The 23,073-nt window shown below is 42.9% G+C and overlaps 1 protein-coding gene across 2 annotated transcripts in view; it reads left to right on the plus strand.

Moving 5' to 3' along the window:
• LOC134533308 (methylcrotonoyl-CoA carboxylase beta chain, mitochondrial) overlaps positions 1-23,073 on the plus strand; it is a 165,793-nt gene that overhangs the window by 132,052 nt on the left and 10,668 nt on the right. For both annotated transcript variants that reach the window (XM_063370795.1, XM_063370796.1), the window contains one exon: positions 4,417-4,502. In XM_063370795.1, the coding sequence (XP_063226865.1) occupies positions 4,417-4,502 (86 nt within the window). The remainder of the gene's footprint in view (positions 1-4,416; positions 4,503-23,073) is intronic.

A 23,073-nucleotide genomic window follows, 5' to 3' on the forward strand; every position in this document is an offset into this window, starting at 1 on the left:
TGACGTCAGACTTGTCGGCGCACGACATGACGATAGGAGCGGAGTCATGATGAATAAGTTTAATTTTACGTGCAGGATGAAAACCAAAAACCAGTTCCTGGTTAGCGACGTCTAACAAACATCGCGTCTTTCCCAGAAAATCTAAACCTAGAATAAGCGGGTGACACAACCCGGGAACAACATTAAAGTGCCAGATCCAAGAGAAACCCGCGATCTTAATGTGTATTTCAACTTCTACGTCTGACGTAACAATTACGCCGTTGGCTACACAAATTTTCACGTCAGAGCCGGTACAAACACGGATGTTTGATGCAACATGCATCGAACAATTCGGAACTAATCAAGGAACGGGTAGCACCAGAATCAATTAAGGCCGGAATATTATTTCCAAACAGACGAACGTATACAAAATTATTGTACGAGTAATGAGCTGCTTTCCTCAAGCGACGACCGTGGCGACCACTCGCATGCCCGGTCAGGGCCCGTTTCCTGGACATTGATTTCTGTAATGCCCAGTGCGCTTACAACGAAAGCATTTTCGCTGCTCACGGCTCATAGCGGGCTGCGTGCACTCAGACACCGCGTGGCCGTAAGTACAGCAGTTGGCACACCTGGGACGGTTGGAGGACGGGCCGGGCGCATTAGCCGACTCATGACGTCTGCCGGCGGCAAAACTCGCCCCGACAGAGGGATCACTTACACTAGCCGCACACTCAACGGGCCGCGATGCGCGCACCGCGCGAGCGGGTACGGTGTTGACTTGAGACGTAAACTGAACATTAGGAGAATTGCATTTAGGAGAATTGAATTTAGAATTATAATTAGAAACAGGAACGAAACTACCTGGCGAGGCCTTGGAGTGAAAATCCTCGTGATATTTTTTTACAGCTAGCAATCTATTTTCCACTTCTGTGCTCCACTTACGGAGAGTACTCAGATTAGAGGGAGGGCTAAGCATGGCGCTATGCTGTAACACTAGCGGAGACACGTTGCTAACAATAGTTTGCGTTAATTCCGCCTCAGGGAGGTTCAACTCCAGTACCTCAGCATAGGCCGCAACAGAATTAATGAATTGCAACAAGGGCTCCTCAGGCCTCTGAACCCTGAATACAAGTTCACGTTTACACGTTTCTAGCACACGAGGCGGACAGGCAAACTGTAGCACAGACGTCTTGAACTGTGCGAAGGTCTGATTCTGATTCATGACGTCAGTGAGCAGTGGCAAAAATGCCGGCCCACACAGGCTCAGGAGAGCTTTCAAAAACTCCGCCTCACTGACTAACTTTAAACCAGCTAAACGTGCCGTGGCACTCAGATAATCAAGAACCGCACGCGGTTCACAACTATCAAGACGTGGGAGAAGTTTCAAATTAGAAAAAAATATATTTTCGTTAAATCTGGAATTATTCTGAACTGGATTAGCGGGGGTGGGGACTTGCCGAGACGTTACCTCGTCTGACGACTCCCAGGAGCCGCGCACGTGCCTGACCAGCAATCCACGAAGGGTCGCCACATTTGCGTCCTCCTCGAAAGGAACGGCTTCCTCCGTCAAAACCTGGATGAGGTCGTCTCTCCGCAAACGGTAAATCCACCCGGTTGCCGGAGTCCCCATGGTTCATGAAAAAAAGAACAGAAACACGTAAGTACACACAGTCCTGCAGCAGAGTTGCGCAGTTGTAATTTGTGGGGGCCTATTAGGGATTGAAGGAAGACCAGAGCCTGGCTAGAACTGCGGATTACGTGATTGAAGCAGTTGGGTAATCAAGGTTTCAGGTACACATACATTTTATTCAAATTCAATATTAATTCAAAATTAATATAATGTCAACATTTCTGACAATGTTGAATACAAAAAGCATGAACAACTTCAATATTAATTCATAATTAATATTACATTAATATGCAGATACAGTTACGTCAATGCAAAGTTAAATACAAAAAGCAAGAACAAATTCAATATTAATACACAATAAATATTACGTTAACATTACTGACAAAACGAGTTAGTTGACAATTATAATTTTCATGGGTAAGCCGGCTACACAGTGAACGATCCAATCAATGATCGTCAAAAAGGGACATAATTTCCACGTATGAAGTTATATTACAAAAAAATTACATTTACAGAATTACTGCAAAGTGCAGGTACACGGAAGAAAGAAGTTTCATTATTCTTTAAAACGCATTAACAAACAAATACGTGCGACGACGTCTCAGGGGGAAGACAGTTACAAACAGAAAAACGCAAGTTAAGTTAAATTTAAATTTAAAGCAGAAATCCAAACAATTTTTGATGGTGACGGCCGAAAAGGAATTTAGACAGAACAAATTTAAACAATACTGATTCTACATTAGGGTGAGGGCCACCGCCTCACTGACGACTCGATTCAACTTACATTTCTCCCCTGAGGTTGCACACGCACGAAGACTAAGTCGAAGCTCTCGGACTACATGCTAGTGAAATTAACAACTGGTCAGCTACTGCTGACAACCAAGCCTCACAAAGGCTACCAATAGAAGAAGAAGGCCCTCATCATGTCTGCAGCAGATTTTATAAACTCGTGCCGCAGCACGCGCATGCGCATATTGAAAGGGTGGGGGAAACGAGTACAAATTGAACAAACAGTAGGAGGGGGGGAAAAGGAGGGAGAAGGATGAGGGGAGTGAAGTGCCGGAGGCCCGCGATGACGCGCACATTTCAAATCGCTACAGGTTTTACAAAACAGTACATGATATGTATTGTAATTTTAAGACATAATGACACAGTAATAGTACAATATCATTGGGGAATGATAATAGAATAAGTACCAAGATAAATATAAATAGGTCTAGTAAATATTGAAGAGTTTCCGGTGTTAAATTTTGGAGTTTTCATATACCCCAATATTTTTCTTCAGATCTCTCGAGTATTGGAGATTCATTGGGATTCAAGGATTCGACCGCCCATCCCTAGTAGAAATTAAAGAAGACGTAGCAAATGGCTTGGTTAAATGTAATGAACCTACAACAGAGCTGATGTGGAAGTAACAAAGCCCACATCAAATGGAATCAAATATTCACACAATAAAAAGCTCTGCCTTATTTTGGGACATGAAAAGATACATACATGCAAGCAAGTTAAAGGGAAACAATACTTTGTGCCTAACAGAAGACAAAATGTTTAGTAATATGCAAAGGCTTTGTCTCATCTCAGCTGAAACAATTGAGCATCGTAGTTAGGCAGACAAAATAGAAATAAGTAAACTTGAAAATATATCAAACCCCTAGAGATGAACAGCTCTTAAACCCAATTCAAACATAATACGTACTACATTTTAAAACAAATTAAAAGTCTGCAGAAAACGTAATTAATGCTTAGCTGGTGGAAACAATAATTTTGCAATGAAATACCTACAAATATGACCTAACCAAAGACCCTCTGTCCTAACAGGACCAGGGATTGACGAAACTAAATGAGACTTACTTGACACAACCGTGATTGGTTCCAAGGTGACGGATCTCTGACCTGCCGGGCTACATTTGCGCTGGTGATGAACCCGTGCAGATCGACCAACCCCGACAGCCAGCTCCAGTGTTGGCAACACTGGGCTGGCGCCAGGCGGCTGAGCAGTGCGCTCAGGGAAACCTCTCTCTCTGCGGAAATACCACATTTCTGTCGCGTGTTTCACTTGCACTGTGCAAATTGGAACAAGATACATATCTTACACTCTTTAAAGACAAGTTAAAAATTATGTGTAAAATGCAGAAAAACCTTAAAAGAGGGATTACTATTCAGTGTTATGATTTAACAGGACATGATAAAATTGGTGCAAGTAACAGGCAAGAATAAATTCGAGGCTCGTGAGATGCAGTTGCAGAGCAGTAAGCGTGACACGGTATGGCATGCACCATAGACACTTCTGCTGCTTCTCTAGCTTACACAACCTAGCTTTTGTCTCGTGGCTTCAAACATGATCTCTAAAGTGGCACTGCGTCAGGTTCAATATGTCAAATATGTCGGGCGATCTTTTTATGCTTTGGTTGTAAAGGGGTTTTAACAACACCTGTTTGTTTATTGCTTAAAAGGGTTTGAATTAATATATTAGCCCTGGTTTATAGTAAAAAGGCTATGTATGATAATGATTTTAAATTCAAGTCGTATGATAATGATTTTAAATTCATGTCGGTTAACAATAAATTATATTAGATATTATCCATCAGCATGAATTGCAAAAATTCTTTTTTACTAGTTAGTTAGTAAATTTAAGTAGCTGTGTACATTTTGAGTGCAACATTTCCACGGAAAATATCAATAAACTCTGTAAAAATTTATTTGGTTTACTGGACAAGAAACTTAAGATTTTAAAAATACATGTTATAAATTAATGTTTAAAAGACATTATGCAAGTATTTCTTGGTTTCTGTTTTTGTTTCCAGTGGAGCAGAGACGAGGAGGATGCATTCAAGTTGCCGATAATCCAGAAGTTCGAGACTGAAGGAAGTCCATACTACTCCAGTGGCAGGTGCGTGCAACTCACTGCCAAACATAGGCCTACTGCCTTAAAACCCCTCATTTACACTTTTCTGGAGGAAAAACTCTAAAAGGTTAAATTGAGGGAAAACTCTAAAACTCATCTAATACATATGTACTTCATTTCCTGTATGTGTGTATTCCATCTTCAACAAATACTTTACAAAGTACATTAAAGAAAAAATTAATATTTAACTAGCCTACTAATTTACTATCCAAAATTCAAGCCATTCCTAAAATACAAAACTTACAAACCAACAAAAGTTAAAATTTCTTATTGAAAAATTTTATTTGTACTTGTTTTATATGGTTGTTTAAAAACTTACAAAAAAATTGAAATTGTTTAAAAATATCTTTCCAAAAGAGAATTTACACAGTAAACACACATTCTAATTTTGCATTTAATCTCACTTTTAGTTTCCACCATATTACTAATAAATAAATATTACAAAACAAAACTATATTTTCTGAACTTAGAATAAACTGACAAAAACAGTGACCAAACACGAGACGGAACTAATGAAAATACCGATAACTAGGGACCCTAGAAAACTTTAAATAAAATTGATCAAAAGCGGTGTTTAAATAAGGCAAAAGTGGTGCAAAATTCTGTACTAAAACATAAAAGCAGTGCACAAAATCAGTGCAAAAATTTAACATTACAGTAGAGCACCCCTCAACCGTAATTCCCACAAACGGAACTCCCAATATCCGGAACTAATTATCCAAAAAAAAATTAAAACATTTCCGCACTGGAACGAGGAGTTTTTGCTTTTGCCTGACTGTACATGTCTTGTAGGCGCGCGCGCGCGCGCACGTCTGTCAGAGAGCTAATTATAGCCAGTCTTTCCCGCGCATTGCGTAAATACACCGCTGGTTTTCGCGTCGGACGTGAATTACTATAAAGATGTTTATGCTGTAAGTAGTTTAATTTTATTGTTTCACTATGTCAAGTAAACGGAAAATTCCGGCCGGCCCGAGAGTACACACGCTGACACACGTGATAGCCAGTAACATTTACTTCCAACGTGTGATGCTTTCAGTTTGTAGACAATAATTTAGTGTACAAATATGTATTATGTATATATTTATACGTTAATATATGGTTAAACAGTCTACATTTATCTGTATTTCTCTATCTCTGTGTTTTTAAACGAGATGCTTGAAGTGTTATTCTTGTGTATGTGAAATGTAAACTGTGCAACTATGCGTGGCAGTAACTATACACTCTCCAGGAAGTGTGAATCACTTCCTCTTCGCTCACGCACGCACGCACGCACCCACCCACCCACAGAGATAAGAAACACCCGCTTGCCAGCTTGCTAGAATGAACAATGAAGGTCATTCATCCGGCTCGGAGGCCGGCCCTACCGCAACTCCCCTTCCCCTGAATTTTCCCATAACCGGAATAGACCTCCCCCCAATGATTCCGGTTGAGGGGTGCTCTACTGTACTTATAAAATTCCGTATTATGTGTTCATTTTTGCATTGTATTTCCTTAAAAATATTTTATTTACACTGTGAATTGAAACTTAAGAACTTTTGGTAATTTAGAAGAAAAGGCCTCGTTTCCAAAAAAGAATTTAAAATGCTTTCTTTTTACTGATTTTTTTAAATCAAGCTCTAAGAGGGTGTTTTGATACTAAATTAATTTAACCTGTTTAACAAGGAGTTGGTTATGTACATTAAAAGTACTATGCCATTGAGTGAATGGTTGGTTAGGTTTCTACATAAAGAATTCTGTAAAATGGTGTGAACAAATGGTGGTAGTACTCGGACAGCACTTCTTTTTAGAACAGAAAGAAAAATTTGGAAAACGTTGTTTTCACCACTACACATGTCCCTAAATTTACTCCGAAGGGATGGTTTAGTAATTCTTACTAGATTGTGAAACAATTAAATTATCATATCTTACATTACAATACTGAACTTTTACGCTGCCACCCCCATTTATTGTTTACCCGCGATAAATAGAAATATATGTTTTCCATATACTTGACACGTTCCAGAATTAACCCTGAAAGGAAGGTTTATTATTTTGTAATGGTTTGTGGAAAAGTAACAGTTTACAGCTTACATTACAATACCTATGTATTCACGCAATCACCGATATTCATAGTTTACCCATGTGGGTATTTTTAAAATTTTTTTGGAGAACTTTAGTCAATGTAGGTGGTGTTGTGGTGATAATGAAATTCATTTAAATAATTACTATATTGCAATTTTAATGGATTTTTAATGCTTATATTTCATGTTTGTGGTTTTGTTAGAATAAGTAATTATATTACAATATGTTGGTTTTATTACATTGCATTTAAAGTACGTACTATTTTGAGTGAAGTAACAAATGAGTCAAATGGGAAGCAAAAATTTGAATAGAATTGTTAACGTCATTCATACGAGCTGTGTACTGATGCAGCTGACACATTGAATTTTGCAGTCATTCCATGGAATTCTTTGATTACAGCTGTCGTATATTCTGTGTTTGATATGGCTGGTGTTTCATGTATCCCAGTTTATCCATGGATCCTGTTGGCTTGATCCTGTGGTACATGATACTTGCTGTTTTAGTTCAGTATGTCAGAATATCCTGATGGCTTGATCCTGTTGGCTTGATCCTGTGATACATGATGCTTGCTGTTTTAGTTCAGTATGTCTGTAGATCCTGCACACAAAATAATGACAATTTTTTTTTATGAATTGATCTTTTAACGTACTGAACTAAAACTACAAGCATCATGTACCACAAGATCAAGCCAACAGGATTATTCCATCAGGATTAAACCTTCAGGATCCAGGGATAAACTTCAATACATTATACAAAAAAATTCGCATATTTTTTATTCTCCATGGTTGGGTACAGTTGTGCTAAACAAACAGAGACACGATCACAGGTAAACAATGTCGGGCGGCGTCAGTGTGAAAATACAGGTATTGTAATGTAAGCTTTAAACTGTTATTTTTCAAGAACCATTAGGAATTAAAAAATTAAGAAACCATCCCTTCAAAGTAAATTTAGGAACGTGATTAGTGTGTGAAAATCATGTTATCCTATTTTTTCTTTCCATTTTAAAAAGCTGTGTTGTCCAAGTACTATCCAAATGGTTAACTTAGCTTCATTAAAAATATTTTAAAGCAGTAAGGATGGTTGGTTCATTCACCTATTTATATTTTATATAAATAATTCATAATGATCGTAAGTATTTTTAATGTGGTTACATAATCAACCAGCCACAATACTTAAAATATTCTGAGTTTAACTAACCAAACCTAATTACTCATTAAAATGGTAAACTTTCTGGAGTATCACAGTACCTTTGTAGAGAATGTGTGGAAAATATATCAGGAAATAAATAAAATGCAGTTTTATTTCTTTTGTTCATAAAAGATGCTCTTCTTTAGAGTTACAGATTAAATATACACCTGATCATGTGTATAACTTTTATAAAATTTTAACAAAAAACTAAAATATCTTATTGTTTAATCATTGACACAAGGTAGGTATTAAAACAAAACACTACACAACTCCCAACATTTGGCATAACCTACACAATGTATACATTTCTAGATGTTGTATTAACAAATTAAGTAAATGTAAACAAAGGAATTGGGCTAAATGCACATAACACATTGTAAACATGTTTTACCATTACATTAACAATTATTTCTTGGTCTAAACTATAAAATTATGAAAATTTACAACATAAACAAATTAGAAAATAGCTTATTTACACATTATTTTTTACATTTCCGGTAAATGAAGTTTTTCTCCAAATAAAAACACATTTTTTGTGTCACATCAAGTAACATAAAACCTGGTATAATATAAAAGGCATTGTAACATATCTTGTAAACAAAGCCATAGCGCCTGCTCAGTGATGCGAACTGGCCAAAATGTTTTCCTCCAAGCCTATTTCAAAGATTCAGACTAAAATACCCTAACTTTAAAATAATAAAATATAATTAATTTCCAGTTTATTCGAATTCAATAAATAAAAAATAAAATAAATACATATTTAACTGTACATATTTAGACTATGTGGATTCCCAACTCGTTAATAATTTCAAAGAACTCGTTAGCTTCATTTGTGGTAGTATGTTTCATGAAATTACTAAAAAAAAACTTGTTTATTTTTATTTTGACATTATTGAAATGACACTATTATGTTCAGCAATCGAATCATAGAGGGGCAATATGCTAGTTATAGTCATATTTATTTTTCTTGTGATGCTACTATCTAGCTCGTTAAGTTGGAGACCATGGGGAACAGAGACCTCCATAGAAGTGTTGATTTCACATGAGTTAAACGAAAAAAATTCCTAGTCAAATAATTATTCATTTTCTCCTTAAAAAAATACCTAAAAAAAATATTTTCCCAAATTAAATCCCCTTTTTAAAATGTTTTCCCCCACATTTGGGGGGGGGGGGGGGGGGAGATGGTAACACAGAAGTTTTCACTTTAAAACCAAATAACGAAAACTATAATAAACAGGATTTATAACTCCATGTTGTAGGCTCAGCATAAAGAGCATGGAGAAAGGCTAAGTATTGCGTTTGAGGCGTTTATAAATAATATTGATTTGTGCTGTGGTAGAAAAAAATACAACATTCAAGATATCAAACTACTCTCTCTGTTATTGAAATTTGTTTCCTGTGTTACACATCTATGACCAGTGATGTGATGTTTTCAGGAATGTTGTCAATCATCTCGTGAAAACAGCTGTATTTCGCACCAAACTTCATTTTTGTCAAAAAGGGTAAAATTACGTGAAAAACTTTAAAATTGGGCAAATTTAATCATTTTACGCTAATTTTGCGGTTCAGAAATTTTAGGTTTCTATTGATAACAATCATCGTCATAGTAAACACTAACTACGAAAGAGTGCAAGAAATCAAATATAATTGACTCTGCACGAGACAGAGTGCAGTCACTGCATGCAGTTGGTGAGATAGTGATATTCAACTACGTATGCACACTCTGTACAGGTATCAACTCTACCAACATAATGTCAACCAGCTAACCACATTTTCATACGCATTGCATAACAGCAACAAAACAGATAATATAAAATGTGTTTGAAAGAGAATTTACACATAGGACAACTTCATATTCTGTTGATAAAATAAGTAAATGGTAATTTTGTAACGAATAATGGATTTCAGTGTTAAAAAAATATAGTTTTATACTGGAAAAATAAAGTTTTTGGGCAACTTCTTACATCGAAAATAATAACGTACATTATACACCTTATGAAGAAAATGGCGGGACAGAGACATTTGACCGTATTTGATGAGAAATTGAATCAATTCCTTTCCAAAGAACGTGTAATTAATGAAAATGCTATTGGTCTGCTTAAGCGATTCAAAATTTTAGCTGATCGTTATAGAAATAGACGAAAAAGGTTTGGTTTTCGGTTCAATCTAATTGCGGGCATTTATAATCTGGAGCTATGTTAATGGGTTTTGAAAGAGGTCTAATGTGTTGTTATTAACAACTTAGGAACTCTAGTTTTCAACCAAGAAAGAGCAGGAACCTATGTAGGCAAAATATCGGTAGTCCTAAACGGCAAATCAATTGCTTTTGGAAGAGATTTTTCTAATAAACTGAGGGCGTACGGTGTTGTAGTGAAAATTATCGGTACAAATTAGTGGGCGCCACCACGTGAGTGGGCACGTGGACCCGGCTGGAGACCCTAACCCAGGGCGTTACGTGGCCCGTGTGTGGCGAGATATTGGCCCTCTAGATGTTACACGCAGCTCTCGACCCTACCTAAGCCCGCTCTCAGCGTCGGGCACGCTTCTAGTCCGCAGTGGGCTCTCAGGGCGTCCCACACGCCGCCGGCCAGGTTGGGGTCCCACGTGGCCCCCCCGAACACAAAGACACGTAACACAGTTAATTGGTTTATTCTACTCACGATTTATGTCCGTACACGCTCCTTCACTGATACAACTGAGAAAACGCCCGAGGCACGAATTAGATTAGGTGAGGAGGCGAACCACGCACGTGGCCGCCCCAAGTCGTTACTTATTACACTGATGTTACAAAAACTCCGAGGAGTGAATATTGAATATTTATACAGTCTCTCCGACCGAGAGGGGCCCCGAGGATGAAAAGAAAGTAATTCAAATAAATTAAGCTATGGAATTACTACTCAGTGACTCAACGGTGATGTCCTCGGGGTGTCGGCAGAGACGTTCGCTCTCGGCCGGCTGTAGAAGGAGACTGGGATGAGCTCATGGTTTGCAGGTGGCAACATGGCGCCCTTCGCACCGAACACAATTACCGTTACAACATTCTGCGATTCCGTGTCCCGGCGAAAGTTAAGTAAATCATAGATTAACATTAAAAAGTATATAAAAACTACTGGCAATTTAAAGTACATTAATATTTACGTAGTTATTGAAAATTTATATAAAACATTCCTACCCTCGTCCAAGTCCGTGCCTATTCGGGTCCGCCCGGGCAACGTCTGTAGTTTTTTAAGTAACGTAATATTTAAATTAAAGAAATACATGAGTAAACTGCAACAAAACACTGGGGCAAAAAAATGAATGAAAAAGGGTTACAATATTAATTAGCATATTTAGGGGTGCGGCGCACTGCATCTAAGTGCCCTCTTGCCGGGCTAGAAACACACGCACACACGCACGTACGAGCGGGAGGTTTGAACTGAGACGGTGTTTGGGCGGTGTCATATCGGGCTCAAAGGGGCCGCAGGCCCGGACGACGTCAAAACTTAAGCGCTCTTGATCGCTTTTACAAGTCTTTAAACAAGTTTACGTATATAAAAACATTTTTACATAGTATACCACACGTGACTAATGAAAAGAAAGTAATTCCTGCCATGTAATTTTATGAAGGCTATATATAATACAATACATTTGCTGTACTGAGTCCCCAATTCATAATTTTTTAGTAGAATCGAGTCAAGTTCTCAAAAGTTAAGTCAAGCTGAAGTAATTGCAGAAATTTTAAAAATTATTTTATTTCCCTGGTTTTTATGTTGATGTACCATTAGCATTATATTAAGTTTATATATGTCTTCAATTAATGTCATTTGTCTAGTGAATAAGTAAAATATAACTATCACTATCAGTCATTCCTGTATATGATTTCTTTTAATATTGAGAATTTTATTCACACTGGATTCTAGAAAACAGTAGATGTGAAGTCTAGGAAAATTGTGTGGTTTAGTGAATTAAATAATGAGAAAATATTGATATTAACTGTGATAATGTTTTTCTCATTGTAAATGATTTTAACCTTACAATTTCCTAGATGGTAATTCTGAAGGAGAGCATTTGTCCTAGGAAAAAAAAATCCTTTTTTTTTATATTCAGGGCATATTTTTTAATTGTTTTATAAAGTGTTTTTGATACATTATGTAGTTTTCCAGTAGTTTACCATTTTAACGAGTAGTTAGGTTAGGTTAGCTACATTACTAATAGTGAGAATATTTAGTTAGTTTTTATCAGCTACATTTAAAATACTTAAAAATTGTGTGGACTGTGGTTAGGTAAGGTTAGCTGCTTTATAAAAATACTGTTGTTTGAATAGTATTTTATGTTACATTAGCTACTTAAAAATACATACATCAAATTGAAGGTAAACTAACCTAGTTATTTTTTACAAGTGTTCAATATGCTCATCTTTAGTTATAAGGCACACATCCAACCTACAGTCCAATTCTTCCCACACTTGGCTCACACATCCGGAGTATTGGAAGCAATAGCCTCTTCAATTCTGTGTCTCAAGTCTGGCAAATCATTGGATAGTGGTGGAACGTAGACACAATTTTTTATAAAGTCCCAAAGGAAAATATTGCGTTGTGTTATGTCAGGTGAACATGGAGGTCAGAGAAAACGGACTCTGTCGTCTCGACCATTACGACCAATCCAACTGTCAAGAACTTCAACATTTAGCCACTCTTACAAAAAAAATTCCAATGGGGTGGGACTCCATCCTGTTGCCAAATAAAGATAACAGGTTCACACTTGCTAATTGGGGAAAGAGCCATTCATTCACGCTGCAAGCGAGAAAACAACAATGCAGTATTTGTGCATTCGCTTATGTCAAACTGTTTGAGTCACACTTTAATTGTGACCTTGGACCAACACTCTGCATTGCTTACAGTTGATACTATTGAATATTATAACTGGGACATTCTTTATGGACATACTGTACTATAAAATTAGTAAGGATAGTTGTTCAGGCTAAAATAGCTATCTTTTAAATTTGTACTTTCTAACACGATTTAACAGTATTTTCTACATAGATATCCCAACTCCAACTGACTTCGCACAATTTAAAGCCGGGTTTGTTAAAAGCAGTAAACTACTGATATTACAATGCCCTCTCATAGAATAACTTGAAAACATAATCAGGAACTAACAAAAAAATTGACTTGAAATTTTATAGACAAAAGACTCTTTTTCAGAATTATATTCAGACTATTGAGTTTTTTTTATTAACCTGTTAAGTTTTAAAAACGAATAGAAGCATAGTCTAGCAACTTTAGTTCATACTCAATACTACACTTTTGAAAATATGTTTAATACTATCCCCTAAAAAACTGTTATTGTCTCCTTAAAGTACTTTTTTAACACCATTGAAGGGATGTGCTTAAAATTGTGTGCATTAACTATAACTTTACTTAAATGAAAAATGTAAAAAAAAAAAAAAAAAAAAAAAAAAAACTTGTGTTAGTTTAATTTTCTTCTGCCATTTTCTAATTGGAAACAAATTCCTTAACTTCAAAAACTTCAATATTTAGGCATTTCCAAACATCGCATGAAGAATTTGTTTACAAAAATAGGCATTAAATTTTGTGTAAAACAGACTTCTTTTGTAGACAAATTAAGCTATTTGCCATTTTTACTAGCTAGTCAAAAATATCACGATAAATGGTGCAACACTTTCTTGTTCGTGCCGAACACAGATACTATCGATTGCTGCTGTAGATGTGAATTCCAGCCAAAATATTGTACTTTTGTGAGTTGGTTTCCTATGATATAAATTTATGACGTTAATCAGGCTATTCCTAAATGTCATCTTTTCCAGTGTTCTGAGCCGTGTATAGAGGAATAAACATTGAATGTTTTTCGGGCAGTGTAATAATGTGGAATTAAAGGTACTTACAGAAAACTGAGATAATGTAAATGTGAAATTACGCTATGAAGAAGTGTTTGCGAATTGATGGTATGTGATTTAATGCACGTTGCACATGTCAAATATGTATCAAATATTAAGAAAAATATTGCCGGATCTCGCCCTGTCAAGTTCAATAAACTCAACTGTCGAGTCGAGTCAAGCTTTACGTACTCGCTCGACTTGGCTTCAGTTGACCAGTTTGGCCCATCTTTATGTTTTTTTCTATAACTGTATTTTGTCTGCAGTTGAGTCATCTTTGGATGTAGGAGATTAGTTGAAGAGAATGGCAGATTAATTGCCTCCTCCTCTACTTTTTCATCTTTTTTTATTCTTCTCATTGTTCTCCTGGTAGAGTGAAACATTACAGAATGTCTGGCCAGGACAAAAATCCAATACTGAATTTGTGCGGGTTTATAGAGAAAATTACAGCAACACTAAAACCTTATTCTCCTTTCTCTGGAAATGCCATTGAGCAAAAGCTCAGGCAGACTTTTTGTCCCTGATAAGAGCAGATGTCAGTTCCTGAAACTTCGCAACTGTTTTGTTTAGGAAGCGTACTGTGTTTGTGCTATCATTGTAGTGTTGTTCACAATATCATTTCAGTTTCATCACTGGTTTCGTCTGTGCATCGCTGTGTAGCGTTGTGTTCTCCATGTTATTGTTCAGTATAATCAAGTGGTTCGACTGTTTGTTGCTGGTTGTCCAATGTTGTTCGTCTGTATTTACTGTTCTTGTTCCAACTGTCTCGTCTTTTCAGTCCACTTGTTTAACTTAATTTTTTTCACCCACTCCACAGAATTTTCTGTGCTGTGTAGGCATTTAACATTTGACATCAGCTGATTTTTGTGAGTTTCGACTTCTTAAAATTATAATATTTTTTGACTATCTGAATGTATTATGAAATATAGAATAAATTTTAAAATAAATCTAAGAATCACCCAAATTTGCTCAAGAGGCGAATAAAAAAATCTAAAATGAGCATGCGGCGGAGTGAGAGTGGTGTGTGACATGAGCATGCGGCAGAGTGAGAGTGGCGTATGACGTCATGAGCATGCGGCGGAATGAGAGTGGCGTATGACGTCATGAGCATGCGGCGGAGTGAGAGTGGCGTATGACGTCATGAGCATGCGGCGGAGTGAGAGTGTCATATGACGTCATGAGCATGCGGAGGAGTGAGAGTGGCGTATGACGTCATGAGCATGCGGCGGAGTGAGAGTGGCGTATGACGTCATGAGCATGCGGCGGAGTGAGAGTGGCGTATGACGTCATGAGCATGCGGCGGAGTGAGAGTGGTGTATGACGTCATGAGCATGCGGCGGAGTGAGAGTGTCGTATGACGTCATGAGCATGCGGAGGAGTGAGAGTGGTGTTTGACGTCATGAGCATGCGGCGGAGTGAGAGTGGCGTATGACGTCATGAGCATGCGGCGGAGTGAGAGTGGCGTATGACGTCATGAGCATGCGGCGGAGTGAGAGTGGCGTATGACGTCATGAGCATGCGGCGGAGTGAGAGTGGCGTATGACGTCATGAGCATGCGGCGGAGTGAGAGTGGCGTATGACGTCATGAGCATGCGGCGGAGTGAGAGTGGCGTATGACGTCATGAGCATGCGGCGGAGTGAGAGTGGCGTATGACGTCATGAGCATGCGGCGGAGTGAGAGTGGTGTATGACGTCATGAGCATGCGGAGGAGTGAGAGTGGTGTTTGACGTCATGAGCATGCGGCGGAGTGAGAGTGGCGTATGACGTCATGAGCATGCGGCGGAGTGAGAGTGGCGTATGACGTCATGAGCATGCGGCGGAGTGAGAGTGGCATATGACGTTGTAACTCCCCTCGTGCCTCAAAATTGAATTATTGTGAATTAAATAAAAGAGCCTTGGAAACAAGCTGGATAAAAAAAATAAATTAAAGAAATTGATTTACCAGAGGCGACACGAGGTGGGGAACAAACACAATTTAGGAACTTCCTGTAACAAGCAAGGAGGAAGTTGGGGGATCGTTAAAATCAATAAATAAAAACTACACGATTAACTTGATCTATAGTTACCCTGTTTTATTTGCCCTGATGAATTAGCTTGTTTGCATTATTTTACACACACATAAGGTTTTACATAACAAGTTTCAAAGATTAACAAAAGGAACACGAAATCGGGGCCGGCCCGGCTTACTGAGAATAATTTACATTTTTAGTTTGAACTATAAACATTTGCATCATGAGTTTTACACCCAAAGTTGGATGGATCCGATGATTACATTGATAATTAGTTCGATTAGTTTTACATTTTCTTGAGAAAAACACTGGTCGCTGGTGGGTTGGTCATCCGGTTAAGATAGTTCGTAGATAGGTAAGGGGGAAATGTTGAATTTACATTACCACCCCGGGGTCTTCAAACGATCACTTCGGTTGGTAGAAAAGTTTCTTCTAATGTTTCTTCCCACGGAACAGGGAAGGGGGGGAGGCCACGAGATGAGAGCATCAATCTCTCCCGGTCATCGACCCTGTCTGTAACAGTCCAAATCAAACCTGATTAGAACTGGTATACAGGCAGTCTATGGGGCAGAAAATGCCCGGAAAAAAATTTAAAGGGAAAAAGGAAGGTTCGCGAATTATCACTCACCAAAACAGGGGAGTTGCCCAGCACGCTGCAGTCGTGGAGTCAGCCAGGATCTGGAGCTCGCGAATTGCGCGGCAGGACGCGGATGATTTCTTCATAATAATAAATTTCAAAGAGAAAAATTTCTAAGGCAAATAACTAAACTATGCAGACAGACTAATCTACTAGAAATGACTTGAGGGATAGCATCCCTTATACAAAGCGACTACATAGCGGTCGGATGAAGTCTTGACGATTCGCCGATACTCGATGGATGTCTGTCTGCGGACGCGACGCGAGTTGATCTGTGTCGCGGCCGTCCGCGTTTCGTAATTAAAAGTGCCGCCGGCGCTAACAGGTGGAAAGGGGGGTTGTCTGGGCCGCCGAAACATACCGAACTTGCCCGAATACGGGCGGAGAAAAAAACTCTAGCAGGAGTCTTGAAGTTGGCCACACTGGGCGACCGTAGAGAACTCTGTCGGAGGAGGCTGAGTTGAAAAGAATCGACTCGCGCCTGGCGTCCATATAACTCAAGGGAGAGCGGTGCTGCTCTCTGGTGCCTTAGAGGGTAGGCAAGCAGAGAAGTTCGCGACTTAGTCGCTAGGTAGTGTTTGCTGTCAGTTCTGGCGCCTTCGTTTTTGCGGGTAGACCTTGAGAACGGTCACCGGTGTCCAGGGGGTTACGACCGGTCATTGGTCTTACTTGGAACAGAGAAAGGGGGGGGGAGGGTGAAAATGCAACGACGCTGAGAACAAGCGTCACTTCGTGGCTGCAGAGGAGCGAACACAATACCAATACGTGATGAAAACAGCCAATCTCAGCTCGTCTCTGCGAACTGGTCGCCTGCAAGCTACAGGCTTGCTTATGCAGTTAGGGTCACGAAGGAAAATAATATTACAGGCTTGAGGCGTGACTGAAGGCGGGGGAAATGGTAACCGGTCTGCCAGTCAGGGATTAGGCCAGCAGAATATCCGATACGCCGATGGGAAAGGGGCTCCAGAGCACTGAGACAAAGTTTAACTCAGAGGAGTACACCGGACTAACAAATTAAAATTACACTATAGTAGAGCAAATAAAATTTCCACACAAAAATTTAAAATCATAATAAAAATTTAAAATATATTGTGTCGAATTTACAAATTAACGGCACAACGTCATGAGCATGCGGTGGAGTGAGAGTGGCGTATGACGTCATGAGCATGCGGCGGAGTGAGAGTGGCGTGTGACGTCATGAGCATGCGGCGGAGTGAGAGTGGCGTGTGACGTCATGAGCATGCGGCGGAGTGAGAGTGGTGTGTGATGTCATGAGTGTGCAGCGAGGTGAGTTGATGGAACTGTGAGTTGGACAGCGGTGCAGGCTACTTCGCACCGCAGCTCACGAGCTTGGTGACTGCAGCTGCTGGGGTTGTGACTGCTACACCTGCTGTGAATGATTTACAAACTGCATTCATCTTTTGTGGCTTAAACTTCTTAGGTTACTGGGACTTCAGCAACATTTTCCAAATAAGTGACTGCGAACTAATTTTATTAGCCAGTAGATGTCAAACTTACATTTGGGAACTTCAAACTACAGCTGTTCTAAGCAAGCAACAAGTGCCTTTTGGTGGCTGACATTGTACCAGTGTTGTCAGTTGTGCAACCGCTCAACGTAATTTTGTCTTGAATACAAGTTTTGTAAAAAAGTGATAAACTTCAGTTTTAAAATCATTAAGGTTGCATTTTAATATTTTACGTATTTAGTGAGACTAGGATTTTGCAGTGCATGGATTTTAAGAATACTTAAACATGCAAGAAAATGGTCAAGATACTTTTTGTCTGGGCATGTCATATAATTAGGAAGTAATTAATTTTTCAATAAGTATTTTTAAGTGATAAGGCTAGAAAAACATTTTAATCACTGTAGGTAGTAAACTTTTTTAAAGCTACTTATGAAGCTGATGTAAAGTTAAGTTATGTAGTAAGTAGGTATTGCTTTTAATGTTCTAGAAGTTAAGTGCATGCATTTTCATTTTTATGATGAACCTTTTGTATTGACATCGTCCGAGCCTCCGAGCCCGATATGCCAGTACCCTCCCACCTTCCACTCCAGCCACGGCATTCAAACCTCCCGCCGCGTGTGTAGTGGGGGGATAGAGTGCCACGGACCTGGAAAATATGGCGCGAGAGGCTTTTGTTGAGGCTACCCGGCGGCCATGTTTTTCCCGGCAGTTCTTCGTCATCGCGGTGAGAGTGAGCTGAACTCGACGTAAACCGGAGGTACCGCGGAGTGTTTATTTGAGTATGAGTTACCTTGTAGAGTTTAATTCGTAACTAAACGTGTGGACAATCTGTGTTCGCGCGCCCCTGACAGTCAGCTCAGTGCTACCACGTGCATGTTGTCTGAGTGCCGGATCACGGGTTTGCCTCCTCGACATCTGGCGCGTGGGACGCCCTAAGAACCCACCCATCTAATCATCAGAGCGTGCCCGGCGCTGAGATCGTGCCAGGTTCAGGTGTCGCCGAGAACTGCAGCAAGGGGGTCGAGTCACGTCCTCACACGGGCGACGTCACGCCCTGAGGCGAGAGTCTCCGCCGGGTCCGTGCCCCTTGACACGGTGGCGCCCAATAAACTCGTATGTCTCATTTACAATACCCTCGACCATGTCAAATAGGCGCCCAAGAGGTGGGGCGTGACAAAAAGCTGCCAGAATCACCGGGACCTGTGTTGTGCGTGAGTCCGGGAGTTGTGCGGTCGTTGCGCGGAGCATGAGGAACTAAAGTTTGCGCTCGAATGTGCCGTTACTGCGCGGAGCGTGGGGATCTAAAGTTAGCGCGGAACTAATGTTCGCGCAGAGTGACTAACGGGACCTCGTCGCAACCTTCCACTTCTCAACTCGCCGGGAGCTCGCTTCCAGGAATTCGGCACAGCGAGAGCAGAGGGACTGCTGTAAACTCGCGGGTGGAGTGTGTGGGTTAGACCGCCGTACGGGTCGCGTAGCGGGGAGGAACGAGTCGAGTCCACCGGCCTTACTACCACACACCACCATGGCGGACAATAGCGCGAGCGCGGTAAAGTTGGAAATGTTGTACAGCCTGAACGAGATGTGTTGTGTAAAGTGTGCGCGGCCCAGATATGTAGGCGCAGTACCGGGGGTTACATGGGCAGACACATGCACGTGTTTAGAACCACGGGCCGACGAGTGCACCCGCGGGGCCAAGGCGGCCGTGCCAGACTTCCTCAAGTGCACTAACGGGGGGTGTGACGGACTATGGTGTAGGCAATGTAGAGCCTTCAGACATGCAAAGTGCCTCGTCGCGGCCGAGTTGGCGAGTCTCCAGGACACGTGGTACATCTGCAGGGCGTGCCAGGACGCCGGGCTCGTGTCACGCGGGACAGCTCCCCAGGGGCAGTACAGTCTGCTGAACCGGGGGTACCCCATCCCGGTAAAGCACGTGGAGCTCCCAGAGTTCGCCGGCCTCACCAGTGACGACCCGAGGCAGTTCATCCGCGCATGTCAGAGCAGTCTGAGCCGTTATGGCGTCCCGGAGATAGAGTGAGCCGCGCGTACGGGCAACGCCCTGCGGGCTGACGCCAAAACCCGGTGGACCATCACAAGCGAGATCGACATGCCATGGGATGAGTTTACGAGACGAATCGAGGCCAGGTTCACGGATGCCAGATCGGAGATGAAGGCACGTACCGAACTGTTCTGCCTGGAACAAGGGGCCAATGAGACGGTCGAGGCATTCGTGGTAAAGAAGATCCGCATGTACAGACGGCTCCTCCCGACGCACGCACCGGAGGACGTACTAGGGCATGTCGTGGAACTCATGCGCCCAGAGCTACGCGCGCACCTACGGCAAGCAACCCACTACTCCGCAGAGCGCTTCGTGGAACTTGCTCGGGCGATAGAACAGGACCTGAAGTCGATGCGACCACCCAGGAACTTCACCCCGGCACCTACTCGAGCGACACCAGCAGACACCAGCACTCAGGCATTAGTGCCCTACCCCGCACCCCGTGACAGGGGTCGCCGCGACACCGGGGGGCCAGGTGACCAGTTGCCGCCGGCCTGGCGCCGACGCACCATAGGCGAAAGCCCACCACCACAGTGTCACACATGTCCTAAAGGCACGCTCCACTGGCACGAAAACTGTCCCGTGCGCAACCCATTCCGGCCCAGTGACAGGACGTACCAGCGGCCGGGAAACGGCCAAGGGGAGGTGACGCAGTAATTCCAGTACCCTCACCTCCCGCTGTCACAACTGTGGATGCTGCACAGACGCTGGCCGGGCCACTACTGGGTCATGTCAGCGCAGCGGAAGGCAGACTTCTGCGCATCCCCGTCAGAGTCAACGGGCGAGAGGTACTCGCACTGATTGACACCGCAGCCAGTCATAACTGTGTTGCTGCCCATCTGGTTGCGGGGACGCAGTACGAGCACCAACCGGGACAACTTCAGCTGGCCACTGTCGGAGATGCCTGTCACGCAGGGCGTCGCGACGCTGTGCATCGACGTACGCGACATAAGATCGTCCACAACCGCACTGGTGGTCACGGAGCTACGAGACGACGTCATCCTGGGCCAGCCATGGCTCTGCGAGCAAGATGCGCATATCGGGGTGCGTGGTGGGCTGGTGTGCGTAGGCACCCGTGGGAGCCGCACGGTCTATGGCTTCGGACATCCAACACCACCATTACCCGGCAAGGTCAGTCTCAACGATTTCAAGCACGGGGTCCCTCCCGGACTGCAGGCCACTATCCAGAGTGTACTGGATCAACAGAGCGCTGTGTTCGCGAACGCCGACCCCCTTAAGCGTACATCAGTTGCGGAACATGCAATTCCTACTCACCCCCACGAGCCAATGTATATCCCACCTGGCAGTTATGGTTACGCGGGCAAGCAGACCATCCTAGCGCAGGTCAACGAGATGCTGAGAGATGGTATCATCGAGCCCAGCGAGAGCCCATACAATTTTCAGATCGTGTTGGCGGAGAAGAAAGACGGTACGGCCCGCTTTTGTGTCAATTTCAAGCCGATCAACAAGGTGACGATTAACTCTCCCCCTCCTTTACTGAATATTGCCGATACACTCGCCGGCCTAGGGAGCGCGAAAATTTTCTCATCACTCAACTTGAAATCTGGGTACTGGCAGGTTCCCATAAGGCCGGAGGACCGCCAGAAAACTGCTTTTACCATTCCTGACGGACACAGCTTCCAGTTTAGAGCCATGCCCTTCGGGCTACAGGATGCCCCAGCCACTTTTCAGCACATGATGACGCGCGTGTTGGACGACTACTCCGGTCAGTTTGCTGCAGCATATCTCGATGACATCATCATTTGGTCCCAAAACTGGGAGGAGCATGCGCACCACCTCGCACTCATACTGAGCGCCTTGCGGCACATGGGCTGACCTGTAACAGGGCCAAATGTCATCTGGGCACGACCGAACTGAACTTCCTGGGGCTCGTGGTAAATGCAGAGGGGAACCGACCCACGCCAGAACAGCTGGACGTCATTCTCACTCGACCTGTCCCAAACACCCGTAAGAAGCTCCAGCGGTTCATAGGGCTGGCCAACTGGCTGCGGGCTTTCATCCCCGAATTCTCCGTAGTGACAGCCCCCCTGACAGCTCAACTGTCCCCAAAAAAACCGTACAAATGGACGCCTGCTATGCAAAGCGCATTCGACGAGCTGAAGCGACGGTTCAGTCAATGTCACCTACTGTCCAGGCTCAACCCCCAGAAACCTCTCATCGTCCAGACGGATGCAAGCCAGGAGGGCATAGGAGCCATCTTGCTCCAGGCCGGCGCTGGAGGGGAGCCGCGGATAATCGAATACGCTAGTGCCAAGTTTGGGGACTTAGAGCATAGGTACAGCGTGAATGAGCGCGAGTGTCTCGGGGTAGTGTGGGCATTAAGGCGTTACCGGCCGCACTTGGAAGGACAGCAATTCACCCTGCGCACGGACAGCCAGTGTCTCAAATGGCTTGCAACCATGCAGGGCCGCCGGTCCAAACTGACGCGGTGGGCCATGCTACTGCAGGCGCTGGACTTCACCGTAGAGCACGTGGTAGGAAAGCAAAATGAGCTAGCAGATGAGTTGTCATGCAACCCGGACCATACGGTATATGCGCGAGATGACGCCGAGTGGGAGGAGCTGCTGCCACCGACACGCGAGCAGACGCACGAGTCCCGCGGGAATACTGGTGCATGCCTAAGTGCGATTACCCCGAACACACCCCCGACACTCCCCCCAGGGGCAGAACTGGACGATCTGGACACCTTCGTACGAGCCAAACAGGCGACGGACGGGCACACTCAGGAGCTCATCCAGCGGTGTGGTGCAATGACACTGGAGGGGTACCGAGTGGTAGATGGCTGCCTCCAGGCATGCCCGGTGGGGCCACAACAACCCCAAACGAAATGGCGGACATTCGCACCAGTGGACACACGCCGGGACATCTTCAACATGCTGCACACTAACAAGCTGGCAGGCCATCCGGGGATGGACCAGACCACACGGGCCATCAGGGAATGGTTTTATTGGCCGGGCATCAACAAACACGTGAGGAACAGTGTACGAAACTGTCAGCACTGCCAGCGACACAAAACGAGAAGGCCGGACGGGCGGGAGCAACAGGTGCCCAGGCGACCCACAGAGCCCTTCCATACCGTGGCTCTGGACCTGATGGGCCCCTACCTTCGCACAAGAGGTTTCTCCTGGTTGTGACCGACTGCTTCACGCGGTGGATTGAGGCGTTTCCCTTAGCCAATTGTCGTGCCGGCACGATCACTCGGGCGCTGGAGACGGAGTTTTTCCCTCGATGGGGCTACC

Source organism: Bacillus rossius, chromosome 6, assembly GCF_032445375.1.
Source record: "Bacillus rossius redtenbacheri isolate Brsri chromosome 6, Brsri_v3, whole genome shotgun sequence".
Classification (NCBI taxonomy): Eukaryota; Metazoa; Arthropoda; class Insecta; order Phasmatodea; family Bacillidae; genus Bacillus; species Bacillus rossius.